The sequence below is a fragment of the Orbicella franksi genome, chromosome 1, assembly GCF_964199315.1.
Source record: "Orbicella franksi chromosome 1, jaOrbFran1.1, whole genome shotgun sequence".
NCBI lineage: Eukaryota > Metazoa > Cnidaria > Anthozoa > Scleractinia > Merulinidae > Orbicella > Orbicella franksi.
In genome coordinates, this window is record NC_138145.1 from 3,537,028 (window position 1) to 3,550,725 (window position 13,698).

At 38.8% G+C, this 13,698-nt stretch overlaps 1 protein-coding gene across 2 annotated transcripts; it reads left to right on the forward strand.

Annotated features, from left to right (window-relative positions):
• Positions 1-225: 225 nt before the first annotated feature.
• LOC145485753 (progranulin-like) lies at positions 226-11,475 on the forward strand. 2 transcript variants are annotated; one of them, XM_081464385.1, is made up of 4 exons: positions 226-816; positions 6,536-6,655; positions 8,493-8,941; positions 9,387-11,475. In XM_081464385.1, exons 2-4 carry the CDS (start codon positions 6,536-6,538, stop codon positions 9,397-9,399), a joined length of 582 nt encoding a protein of 193 aa, XP_081320511.1. In that variant the 5' UTR covers positions 226-816; the 3' UTR covers positions 9,400-11,475. The 2 variants fall into 2 exon arrangements, with proteins under 2 accessions (XP_081320511.1, XP_081320502.1); XM_081464376.1 differs by lacking the exon at positions 226-816 and adding an exon at positions 2,497-2,742.
• Positions 11,476-13,698: the final 2,223 nt, after the last annotated feature.

Genomic DNA, 13,698 nt, shown 5'->3' on the forward strand with positions numbered 1-13,698 from the left:
TGGAAAGAAGAAGCCTGAAAAAATCAGGGCTTCAACGGGATTCGAACCCGTGACCTCCGCGATACCGGTGCGATGCTCTACCAACTGAGCTATGAAGCCACACATTGGGAGCGAGGTCAATTAATTGAGTTCATATCATCCCGTGAGGAGTGAAATGTGTGGCTTCATATAAACTTCACATCACATTGAAATGTGAAGTCCAAGAGCACGTGTGTAGTTCGGTTGAAGTGCATGGGGACTTCGCAAGTTTTCTTGTTCGTTTTCATACCTGTCGGGTTTGTTTAATTGTTTGAGGAAGTTACGCTTCAAACATGGCGTTGACATTTGTTTTTTTGCGAAGGACACCCGCAAAGGAGATAGCGCCCAGTCCCATTTGATTTTTGTTCTACAAAATAGGTTTGTTGCCCCCGCCAGGAAAACTAAATCTTTTTTTTTCTAACATAGTGTTTGATTTTGCTGGGCTATTTCTTGTAGCTATACTGGTCCCAAATCTCAAGAAAACTGACTAATTCACTGAAAGGATTTTTTGCCCCCGCAGACAAAAAATCCTAGGTACGTCCCTGATCACGTAATAAAATGCCGCTGCCTTGTTGCGTATGACAATCACGCATAGTGATTCTCATGAGTCCGCTAAAAATCAATATATTGCGTGTCAAAAGTTGTATAAGTCATTCGGCGGATTGGGAGCATCCTCTGGTCACGGGCGGTCAAGAGTTTTACTAGTGGTGCAAAATTGACTTTTTCCTTCCCTCCCTGACTGACAAATTCGATTCTACTTCTATCTACTGCTACCAAATCTAGTAGAAGCCACCCACGGTAAGCTACTCTTCTCTACATGATTTGCTCTGTTCTTTTTATTTTTTACTTTTTTCATCGAACTTATTGATGCCGAGAGGTTTGCATTCTAATAGCGTTGCTTTGTTTGAGAAGAGCGAGTGAGGACGTTATTAAATATATGGTTACATCATATCCTGATGATAGGTATTTAGTTTAAACAAGCATCTTAAACCTATGAATCCTAGCAAATTGTACATGTAGTAACTAGCTCTCTCGGTGTTTCAGCCAATTGAAGGGTTTTTTATGTACTGACTGAAAGATTACTAGAGCAGCATTGCTCATTTCAACAGCTGGATATTTAATGAGAGGCATTCCGCTCCCTCTCTCTCGGATTTCCCCCAGCCCTCCCCCATAATAGGTAATTGTTCGGTTAATTGCCATCATAGATATTCCCATGCCTTTTGAACGTTCCTGAATAGGAAGACGGAACTTAAAAGAGGATTAATAAAGCACAGAAAGCTATCAATTATACCATTTATTTTATTGATCAATCGATTAAATGATCTCAAAAATAATTCACGTTGCATTGATCGTAAATTTTCAACTTTTGACCGGTGGACAGACATTGATATTGAGGGAAGTAGCATGACTAAGACCTATTTTTCGAAGAAAAAAACTTTGAATTTTCAAAATAATTGATTAAATTTCGAGGTGTCTGTTGTACTTGGCAAAAAACAAGTCCTGTTTAAGGTAAAATGCTCCATCGGGGTAGTTCATTGACAAGGGATTAGTGTTTTGCTAATCACCCGTGATATATCACCTGAGGAATTCCGCTGTACGTGTGAACGCACGCATGACGATCGAGTATTAGCTTGTGTTTAATTTCCTATTCTCATGAAGTCAATCCTATGTACAGTTTTGCATGGCAAAAGTATGTATAGGTCTTTGGCGGGGTATGCCAAGGAAATATTGGCTTTTCAGTAGCGCTTACTTAACACCTACCATGTTAATAGCACGTTAATGATCAGACAAGTTAGCAATAGAAAAAGCACCATCAGACAGTGATTTAAAAAAAATACAAAACAGTGAAAACGAAATGAATATCAGTTGATTGTCACTGACACGAGTTTCATATGAAGGATTCATGAAAGCGTGTTTAAGCAAGTCGGAATTTTGGAACTCGTAAAAGATTCTCGAAAGTTAAGCAAACCCTCGACTGCGTTAACTTGTTGGAGGTGGTTACGCTTCAAACAGCGCGGCGTTAACAGTTTTTTTTTTTTTGCGTAGACCGTATCCTTTTCACTACCGCGTTATCGGCAAAAATCCTGGGGATAAGTGTCTTTCTATGTCTTTCTTGTATTGATGGAGACAGCGCCCAGTCCGTTTTGATTTGTGTTTTAAGAAATTGGTTTCGATTTTTACAAAATTGGTTTGAGTTTTGAGAAATTATTTTGGTTTTTGAAATTAATTTGTGTTTTTGGAAAGTAATTGAAACTGATCTAATTATATTACGAAACAACACAAATCCATAATAGCCATTTTAAAAATTAGACAAAAGAGACAACAATCAATAGACCCAATTAAATCGTGTAACCTTGCAAAACCTTGAACCACATTTAGTCAACACACTTCACAACAATTCACATGATCTTTAATAAGTCCATGATTGGTAGTGTACCATCGAAAGTACACAATAATATATCACGTGATAACATGCCGCTGCCTTGTTGCATATGACAATCACGCACGGTGTGCGATTATTAGCTTGTCAGTTACAATTCTCATGAGTTCGTTAAAGATCAATATATTGCATGTCAAAAGTTGTATATGTCATTTGACGGATTGGGAGCATCCTTTGGTCACAGGCGGTTAAGAGGTTTATTAGTGGTGCAAAATTGACTTTTTCCTTCCTTCCACTGACGAATTCGATTCTACTGCCACCAAATCTAGTAGAAGCCACACACGGTAAGCCACTCTTCTCTATTTGCTCTGTTCTTTTTATTTTTTTTACCTTTTCATCGTAGAACTGCTGCCGAGAAGTTTGCATTCTAATAGCGTTGTTTTGTTTGAGAAGAGCGGGTGAGGACGTTATTAAATATATGGTTACATCATATCCTGAAGATAGATATTTGGTTTAAACAAGCATCTTAAACCTATGAATCCTAGCAAATTGTACATGTAGTAACTGGAGAGGATATCAATACTGAAATAGCTCTCTCGGTGTTTCAGCCAACTGAAGGGTTATTTATGTACTGACTGAAAGATTACTAGAGCAGCATTGCTCACTTCAACAGCTGGATATTTAATGAGAGGCATTCCGCTCACTCTCTCTTGGATTTCCTCCAGCCCTTCTCCGTAAAAGGTGATTGTTCGGCTAATTGCGATAAATAATACCACGGCTTTGAACTTTCCTGAACAGAGAGACGAAGCGTCAAAATTAAGAAAGCACAGAGAGCTATCAGTTATACCATTTATTTTATCGATTAATCGGTTAAATGATCTCAAAAACAATTCACATTGCATTGATCGTAAATTTTGAACTTTTGACCGGCGGACAGACATTGATATTGAGGGAAGTAGCATGACTACGACCTATTTTTCGAAGAAAAAAACTGAATTTTCAAAATAATTGATTAAATTTCGAGGTCTTTACTGTACTTAGCAAAAAACAAAAATCTCCAAAGTTTAGTCGTGTTTAAGGTAAACTGGTCCATCGGGGTAGTCCATTGACAAGGGATTATTATTTTGTTAATCACCCGTGATATATCACCTGAGGAATTCCGCTGTACGTGTGATACGCACGCATGACGATCGAGTATTAGCTTGTGTTTAATTTCCTATTCTCATGAAGTCAATCCTATGTACAGTTTTGCATGGCAAAAGTATGTATAGGTCTTTGGCGGGGTATGCCAAGGAAATATTGGCTTTTCAGTAGCGCTTACTTAACACCTACCATGTTAATAGCACGTTAATGATCAGACAATTTAGCAATAGATAAAGCACCATCAGTCAGTGATCTAAAAAAAAAAAATACAAAACAGTGAAAACGAAATGAATATCAGTTGATTGTCACTGTCACGAGTTTCATAGGAACGATTCATGAAAGCGTGTTGAAGCAAGTCGGAATTTTGGAACTCGTAAAAGATTCTCGAAAGTTAAGCAAACCCTCGACTGCGTTAACTTGTTGGAGGGATTACGCTTAAAACAGCGCGGCGTTAACAGTTTCTTTTTTTCTTTTTTTCTGTTTTTTTTTTTTTTTGCGTAGACCGTATCCTTTTCACAACCGCGTTATCGGCAAAAATCCTGGGGATAAGTGTCTCTCTATGTCTTTCTGGTATTGATGGAGACAGCGCCCAGTCCGTTTTGATTTGTCTTTTAAGAAGTTGGCTTAAATTTTTACGAAATTGGTTTGAGAAATTATTTTGGTTTTTGAAATTAATTTGTGTTTTTGGAAATTAATTGAAACTGATCTAATTATATTGCCAAACAACACAAATCCATTAAAGCCATTTTAAAAATTACACAAAAGAGACAACAATCAGTAGACCCAATTATTATATTCATGAAAGGACGTTTCAGGGTGTGGGAATTTGACTTTCTGGCCAAATTTACATTGGAAACAAGACATCTTACCTCGCCTGATTGAGACCCTGGCGTAATCATAATGGCTCCTGCATATGAACGTTTTTGGTTTTGTTTTGCTTTTTAATTTTTTAATTCGCTTGAAATTTGTAAGCAACATCTGATACTCTCACTCTCAAAAAGTTTTAAAAAATTTTTCAGAAGTTTTTCGTTCGGCTGCCGGGCCATCATTACTGCTCGTATGTACCGCAGCATTACACGCGCTGGTCTAAGCACGTCAAGTAACAATACGCAAACTGCACGTCAATATACGCACCTGCGTGTAATAAAAATGCTCCCATGTGAGCGTGAGATGTTTTTTGGTTTACGAAATCTCATTAGATGTGCGCACCGAGACAAATGTGCTCGTAAGCATTTTTTTAAGACAAAGAGATTTGATTCGTAATTCTTTGTAACTGAGTTTCCCTGTGACAAAAACGAGCGAGTCACTGCACTTTGTTTGGTTTCTTGTCAATTGAAAATTCGTGTGTCAAGATTTGAAATTGTTCCGCTCTTCTATACATATTTTTTTTACCGATTGCCAAGAGCTAACTCAAAATTTGAATTATCGAATATAGAATGGAGTTTTGGAAGTCAAAACAAGCTGTTCTTCAGACAAAATAGTTTTCGAAAAATTTTTGATAACTTTCCTTTAAATGTTAATCGCTCTTGTTTAAGAAATATGATGGGCGAAACTTACCCCACTTATTCCTGTACTGGCATTACTAATGTGCGTCATTTCATTGGTCCACGGTACATTTTGCGGTAGCTGGAAGCAAGGGTTGTTTTATTTTTACAATTGAAAAAACTCGATAGGTAGAAAGTCGCGATGCGCAATTTTAAATGACATTGTATCAAAACGTTTTTGGAGTAGTGACTTTGAGGGTCAAAATTTGCTTCGTGCGCTCTTTCAGCTATATCTTTTTTTTAATCGATGTATTTTTTTTCCTCCAATTTTGTGCAACAAAATGATTTAATGAAAAATACAGGTCACGGTTCTTTTTCAAGAGTTTAAGACCAGCGGGCCTCTTTACCTAGTCCGCTGATTGAAAAAAAAATACCATGTTCTCGGAATGCGCTCGTTTATTCGCCTAGCCTGCGAACAGGCTCCCGGCGAAGACGGAAGAAATTCGGCGAGCGGACAAGCGCGAAACTGGTTGGGTTTATGCGAGCCGAGTGTGGGCTAGGTAAAGGGCGAGTGGGGGTAGGAGAAGGGGGCGGGGCGTTGGGGAGGGGGGGGGGTGGAGAGGGGGGGGCCGAGAGCAATCTGGTGACGAGGGAGAGCTTCGCTCGCGGATTCTTTATTTCACGCAGCTTCGCTCGTGAATTTTTTTCCCGCCTTTATGATCGTTTGAGTTCCCTGGGAGCCTGTTCGCAGGCTAGGCTATTATATATTCGCCTGATAACGTGATTTTTATTTAAGATAATCTCATGCAACTGAAATTGATTTGCGTTTTAAAAGAATTGGTTTTGGCTTTAAGAGTTTATTGGGGTTTTGAAATTAATTTGTGTTTTGGTAAATTGATTTGTGTTTTTGGAAGCTGATTGGTTTCAGTTTTGGTTATTTTTTTTTTGTTTGTATAGGTAATCATACGGTAACAAGTCCAATTTGGAATTAATTTGCACGAGTGAGTTTTTCAGTTTTTGAAAAACTCACAAGTGCCAATTTATTCCAAATTGAACGAAAAAAACCGTATGATTACCTATACAAACAAAAAAAAAATAATATGAACATGAAAAAATTCGCGTGCAGGAAATGCCGGAAGATCTTTCTTGTAGACTGTTCACAGTCCCCTATTTTTCCGTGAGATCGTAGATGTCGATCCTTGAGTTCGATGGGCCGCCATGTTGGTCTCTTGATGCGAGCGAAACTGGGGAGAGTACAAAATGCCCGTGGGTAGTGGCGGTTTTTTTTCTTTATCTTAAGAAAATTTCGACTGACTGTATTTTGTTAGTTTCTACGATATTGTTCCTGTTAGTATTCCATTATTCCTATGTTAACGGAATCTCCCGGGCTTTCGCTCTGGTTTTTAACACAGTCTCATTGTTGCAGACGACATTATCAATGTCCCAGCTTGGACAGGAAATGTCAGTTGTCTGTGATTAATAATACTTATACGTTTTCTTGTGTGTGTAGATGGAGCGCTTCGGTCTTCTAGTCGTCACACTGCTATGCATTTACGTGACCTTCTCCTATGCGGAGGAAACCAAAGAGACGACAATCTCAGAACCGCACCTAGAGTCACAACCAAATGATGTATGTATATTATTGATTCAGTATTGAATTAAAATCACTTCACATCTTATTTTAATAAGAAAAAACTCTCACTAGCCGAGGTCGAGGGCCGCACTGCAAGTTACGGACCGATTTTTTTTTTACCAGCGATTTATGACCCAAGCGCGAAGCGCGCAGGCCACAAATTGGTAAAAACGAGGATCCGTAACTTTTAGAACAGACCGAGAAGACGAGATTTGTAACATACTGTTATATCTCTACTCTGTGTCTGCCGGGTTTGGAAACGATTTCTTTTCACGCAGGACGGTTTCAAATTTCTGACGCTCGTCAAAAGCAAAACAAGTCGATCAGGAATAATTGATAAGTGACTCTTAAGTTGTTTAAGTTTTAATACACAATTTGTGTAGGTAATCATACGGTTTCGAGTTCAATTTGGAATTAATATGCACGAGGGAGTTTTTCAAAAAGCTGAAATTGAGGTAACAGAAAGTTTTTAACTTTCACTTCTTATAAAACTTGAGAACACCTGGCGATAAATGCCGAAAAGTTTTGGCAACAAAAACAGCTTAAAATTTTAGCGGGTTATACAGTAGATTACGGCTCGTTAAATTGACCTATCTCAGTGCGGGCACTAACTGAGAGATATGATAAATTAAATGATTTTATTATATAAACACCAATGAAATGCCAGGTGAGGTTTCGGGCGAAAACATAATATCTTCATTCGTGAAAATTAAAATAACGTGTTATTTTTACGAGAGAAAAGATCACGTTGCTATGGTAACATAATAAATCGCGCCCTTCGCGCGGAAAGTTGAATGGTTCCTTATTTCATTGGTGTTTATATAACTAGTTCTCACTGAAGCTGCCCCCGCAGTTTCTCTTCTCGTGTTGAAAAATATTTGACGCGTTCGCTGCGCTCACTCGTGAATATACTTTAACACTCAAAGAGAAATTTCCTATTTCCGCGCGACCATGTAATATATCCTCGCTATATTTCTGGATTACTTCTGTTTTATTTAGTTTCTCGTATTAAACCTCTCGCAATTTGACGGCTCGTATTTAAGGAGGGCGGGGGTGACTAGGTCTTCGGATCGACGGATTTGGCCTTAGAAAGCGCACGGATTGTGGATTTTTGCGGTAAATCGAGCGCATTCGCGGATTTTAAAAACACAGTGGATCGTGGATCAGCTGTGAATATTGGTGCGGATTCCGGATTGTGCCTGTCTTGATGTTCGGATCTTGGGTCCTAAACGAAATTTGGATCATAGATCTTCCTTCAGCCTTGGTCGGTATGTTAATGAGTTCATCCAAATTATTTCTTTTTCCGAACAAAGCTCATTTAAAGTCACGTGTGAGACTGTTATTGGAATTGTACTGTGTTATTGACTGTTAAAGTCATCAAGCATGTTGCCTTCTTAATTATTTGTGCGAAATTAACAATGGCATTCACATTTACCAGTTTACCTTTGAACTTTTACACTTCTGTTTCCGGATGTGGTTTTTGGTGTCGGATTTGAACAAAAATATTGGCGGATCGACGGATTTGGGGAAAAAAGGCACTGACCGGCAGATTTGCATACCCTATTCACTCCCCTCTTTAAGGCTCCGTCTATTAACGCTTCAAAGCGCACACAAATACACCAGTTACGCAGACTCGCTGTTCCATTTTACATTTATTTTGCAGACAAGTTGCTTAAAATAGGTCGCTGGAGAATTTGTGGAGGAAAAATTGGCGCGTGAATAGTGAATTGCTCAACGACAGAGCATGTTACAAGATTTTGGGATTTTTGAAGTGTAATATCCATTGAAATCAGATCTGTGTTGAATTGAGCTATAAAAGGCATCCATAACTTAGTTGCAGGTGCGATGCCCAGATGGCACCATATGCCCAGCAGGTGATGGGTGTTGCCCATACACTTTAGAGCATGGACGATATGGTTGTTGTAGCTATGGCCCTGGTGCTACTTGCTGCCCCGATTATATAACGTGTTGCCCTAGGGGATTTGTTTGCGACATTGTAAGACGCAGATGCTACCGGTCAAGTCGGCTAGCTAATAATACAGACGAACTTGGCCGTGATGGTATAGCTGGTATACACCCAAAGGCTAGCAGTATTATACCTTCACAACAGCTAGAAACGTCATTGAAGAGAATTGGTTTCCTCCACACCTCCGGCGACGTTTTATCTCCTGATGAGAAATATCAGTGTCCGGATGGAACAAACCCTTGTGAGCTTTTTTATGGAATATATGGCTGCTGTCTCATTCAAAATAAACGAAGGATAAAGATAATGGAGACCAGAGGGTATGTAAAGTTTTGGCGAGAGCACTCGTGTTTCTTGGCTTTGGAAAACTGTATTTTTCTTACCGGTGACTGAATCAATTATTTTTACTTATTTTCTCAAAAACAACTGAAATACCCAAATTGATAGTTGTAATGATGCATGTATTAATTCGATTTTCTGTTTGTTGTTTCTGTTTACAAGCTTAATCATTTTAGTGCCTTTCTTTCAGAGATATGTTTCGCATATCTATTCATTCATTTATTTTGTTGTTGTTGTTGTTCAACGTTTTATTGCTAAAAGTATACGAAGCAAAAAGGAAATAATTTTTGAGAATAAATCTTTTTTTTTAGCTAGGTTTGACATTGGAAGGATCCCTGTCACCTTTTCGTCTCTGTTGTTGTTGTTGTTTGTTATTGCTGCTGTTGCTTTTGTTTGTTTCATGTCCAGTCTTCTCATCTTTTGCAGACGCCGACCCTGAGGCAGAGGACAGAGGACCGTAATACGGCTTAAAATTATAAACAAATAGCCAAAACAAAAATTTAAATGGGAATAGTTCTGGACGAGTAACCTGCTTTTTAATCTAAAGAACATTGACAAGAAAAAGTCCAGCATTTTTTTAAAAGTTAATCAATTTGATCTTTTGTTAAGCTGAAGTAAAAATGCTTTTAGTTAACGAGGGGGGTAAATAGGCTTTCGGATAGACGGATTGGTCTTAAAAAGCTCGTGGATTGTGGAATTTTGCGGTAAATCGAGCGGATTGGCGGATTTTGAAAACACAGTCGATCGTGGATCAGCTGTGAATTTTGGCGCGGATTCCGGATTGTGCCTTTCTTTATGTTCAGACCTTGGGTCCTAAACGAAATTTGGATCATAGATCTTTCTTCAGCCTTGGTCGGTATGTTAATGAGTTCATCCAAATTATTTCTTTTTTCGAACGAAGCTCATTTAAAGTCAGGTGTGAGACTGTTATTGGAATTGTACTGTGTTATAGTCATCAAGCGTGTTGCCTTCTTTACTACTTGAGAGAAATTAACTCATTCTCAGCCATTAAAAAACTGGCATATTTAACCACATTTGTATTTTCGTTAATATTTCCAAACCTATTAACAGGAGAAGTGAAAGCAATACATCATTTTAATGAGCAATGACAGGGCTTTTTGTCTCCAAAGGAACTCACAAGATTTTAACAAATGATTGTAACTTGCATAAATTTGCATAATTTATGCAAATATTTTCTCAGGATACATCACATTTGACCAAGATGTCTGGATATGAAGAAAAGTTAGAAGAGAAAATGTTCTTCTATGTATTGGCTGCAAATCCTCCAAATCTCATGAAAAAGGAACAAAAAGAAAATAAATTTCAATTTTTTATTGACAACCACCTTGTTAATTATTAACCAATAATTTTTTTTTCAATTTATCGGGTGTGGTTGTGTCTACCTGGGAGTGGATAGGGAAGTAGTGTAAAAGGAGAAACAATTAAGCACCCCTGCACCTCCAAAGTAGTTTAATGGCCAAAATAACAATACTTCATAGTTCATCCCCAACATCTATGAAATCAATAACAATCAATGTAGATTTTTGTCATTTTTGGAATTTTTTTAGATTTTCTACTTTTTTGGGGGGGAGGGGTTGTCCATGTTGGGGTGGATATGTAAGTGTGGTACAAGCAAAATAAGCCCCACTTCACCCCCAACTTATCCCCCACCCATGCCGCGCCCATCCCTAGCCCATCCCCGCCCACCACTACACCTAAATTTCGATCTGATTACTTGAACAATTATTCAGGTCTCTTACTATCTCCTCTCTGAAATGAGCAAGAGAGTAATCCTTTGTGTGCACACCAAGAAAATAAGTCTCGAGAACTCGAGAACAGGGTCTTGCCACAGCAGCAGGATAAAATGCCGCAGCATCGACAGGATCTGTAGAATGCCAGAAAAAATGTTCAACACTATAAAATAATAATAATAATAATAATAATAATAATAATATCGACAAAAATAATATTTGCCATCTAAATCATATATAATGTCATGGAAGTACAATCATTCATCCAAAAACAACAAAAAATTCTACTGACGTGGAGCAGCAGCAGCAGCAACTAGTACAGTAACTAGCAGCAGTAACTGTACAAACAATAACAACAAAAATTAACTTTTGATATTTCAGTAACATATGTATAATAACAATACACAGAACAACCTTGAATTAACATAAATGTGCTGTCAAATAAACTTACCTGGAGTACCAGCCACCCCTGTTTCACCATCTGATCCGGACGGCTTCCTCCTCACCTTCCCTAGAGTCACCATGCAATATGAATTCTTGATTACGGCTAATAAAACAAAACAAAACAGAACAAAAAGAGGAAAAAACCCACTTTCATTTGGTCGAACGTTTAGCAGAGTCTTTGTCGACTTCAAATACGACGAGAGAGTAAAATCGCGACAGAAAATGACAGAAAATACCCACAAATTCGAATAAAACGCACCGTCACAGTTCCCTAGCAACGAGATGCAGTTTCATAGTAACCTGAGATTTTGACGTCACAACCCGGCACGCTTTCTGAGTGATCTGACGCTCAAAAACGGCATTTCTAACCAAAATTACAGGATTATGTACTCTGAAAATATAAACTAGAAAGATCTTTTGATAAAACAATGACGTCAAATGAATGTAACACAAATTTTCTATGAAATATTACGTTACAGGTCGGAATTGCGGCGCGCGCCAACAAGTTGTGTTTGATTTGTTGTCTATTAGAGGGAATAGGGGAAACTTGTTATTTGCTGCGGTTCGAAGAATACCAGCAAATCGTTGTTTTCACGGTTCGCCGGTTTTTGACAGTTTCTATGGTACGCAAGTCCTATAAGGGCGGGATTTTGCTGAGTTGAGCCATTCCATGCATTCGCTGCCAACTTGCTTTCGTTTCGAGATTTTTTATTGATGTCGTTTTGATTTATTTTGTTATCTTACAGTTGTTGGATTTGTCACCCCTCACCTTCGATGTATTTTTCAAGTGCCTGGCTCTGCATTCGGGAGGGTTCAGGTTTTCTCTAGAAAGGGGTTTTTTCTTGAGTGGCAGCAGGCATGTTATTATTATGTGAACTTCTGTTAGTTTCAATAAACTCAAACGGGGTCTCATTGCTCGCAGAATGCTGGGCTAAGCAGTGCAGCAGTCAGTTCCTCTATTTCACAAGTGGCAAGTTGTGCTTGATTTGTTGTCTATTAGCGGGAATAGGGGAAACCTTGGCGCTTTTGGTTCATATATATTTTCCGACAAACTGTTCAAAAACTTGACTAGGAAGAAATGTGTCTTAGTATCAGGAAAAATCAAATTATTTCAATTGTCACTGCGAGAACTGAAAAAGAAATTACACCCGTGAAACTCAGAATGGAGCAATTGAAGGATTTACGTTGAAGGTGGACTGTGGACTCGCGGTGACGGAACAGCTGCAAGGGAAGTTTGATCGGGGTTCTACTTCGTTATAAATCTACTCACGATCGCGGAAGACTCAAACTGTTGCACAATGGTTGGCCGTACACTGTAAGACTCGATGGATTTATCACTTGCATGGCCTGTGACGCTCTTTACTCGGCAGTTTTCTAAGCCGGCACCTGCCGGTAGCTTTAAGGACAGTTGCCGATGTGGCTCGAATGCAGTGGGGAGTGTAAATATGTACAAGACCAGCTTTTTTACTCATTTCTATCAGGATATTCTCCAGCTTGTGCTTCCCCATGGGTGCATTACAAAACCAGACCTCATCTTCTGAAGGGTCCTGAAGAAAGAGCTTGCATTGTGGTTTTTCGGTTTCTGGCAAAGGGCATCATATCGCGTATCTCGTTTTGCCAAGTACTTCTCAAGGCCGGCCTCAGGTCAACGTTGATTTCTGGGCCATGCCATCTTTGCAGATTGACTCTCGTCTTCGTTGTCGCTGACTCCTCCAGAATGATTTTTCGTCGCTCTCTCGTTTGAGACGAAATACTTTAGCCCGTTAGTTGTTGTTTTGAGCTGAAGGTCACGGTAGTATCGAAAACGAAGACCCCGACTGAATGAAGACCCGAAGACCGAAGACCCATTACGAAAACGAAGACCCGTTACGAAAACGAAGACCCATTACGAAAACGAAGACCCTTTTACTTTTTTGTTGTGAAAATGATTGTTTCCATAACTCTTCTCAGCCAGAATTGATGAATCAGTTAATATCTTTCAATTGCACAAAGTCTTGCTTGTAGTAAGCATATTTTTCATAAGGAATAACAACAGTTCGTCGAGAATTAAACATCAATAAGGATTCGAGATCTATCAATTGAAATATCAATCAAATACTAACGCAAATGTAACTGTTCCTCTTCGTAACGAGTTCGAAATAAAGAAACTAAAACAAGTACAAACGAGCTAATACCAAAGACCAAAGGACGAAGCATGAAAATATCATAATACTATAATGGAATCATTTCGACATCTGTTACCAATATTCACGTAAGCGCTTTGTGTCATGTCGATGTCTGTTATGCGTCAAATTTAAAAGACTCAGTGGCATTTCAAAGTTACGATAGTATACGACTTTCGATTGGAGTAACGTGACTGGGTGTCAGTTATGTCACGTTCACTGTTGGGTGGAGGTAAGGGACAGGAAGACACCGATCAAGTGCAAAGAAGAGAAGAAACTGACACACTCTATCGCGTACATGTGGCAAAGTCCATGCTTAAAAAAGCTTGCTGTGAAAAGTGTTATTCCATTTTGTGTAGTTCTTAAGCCATAGAGCACTTT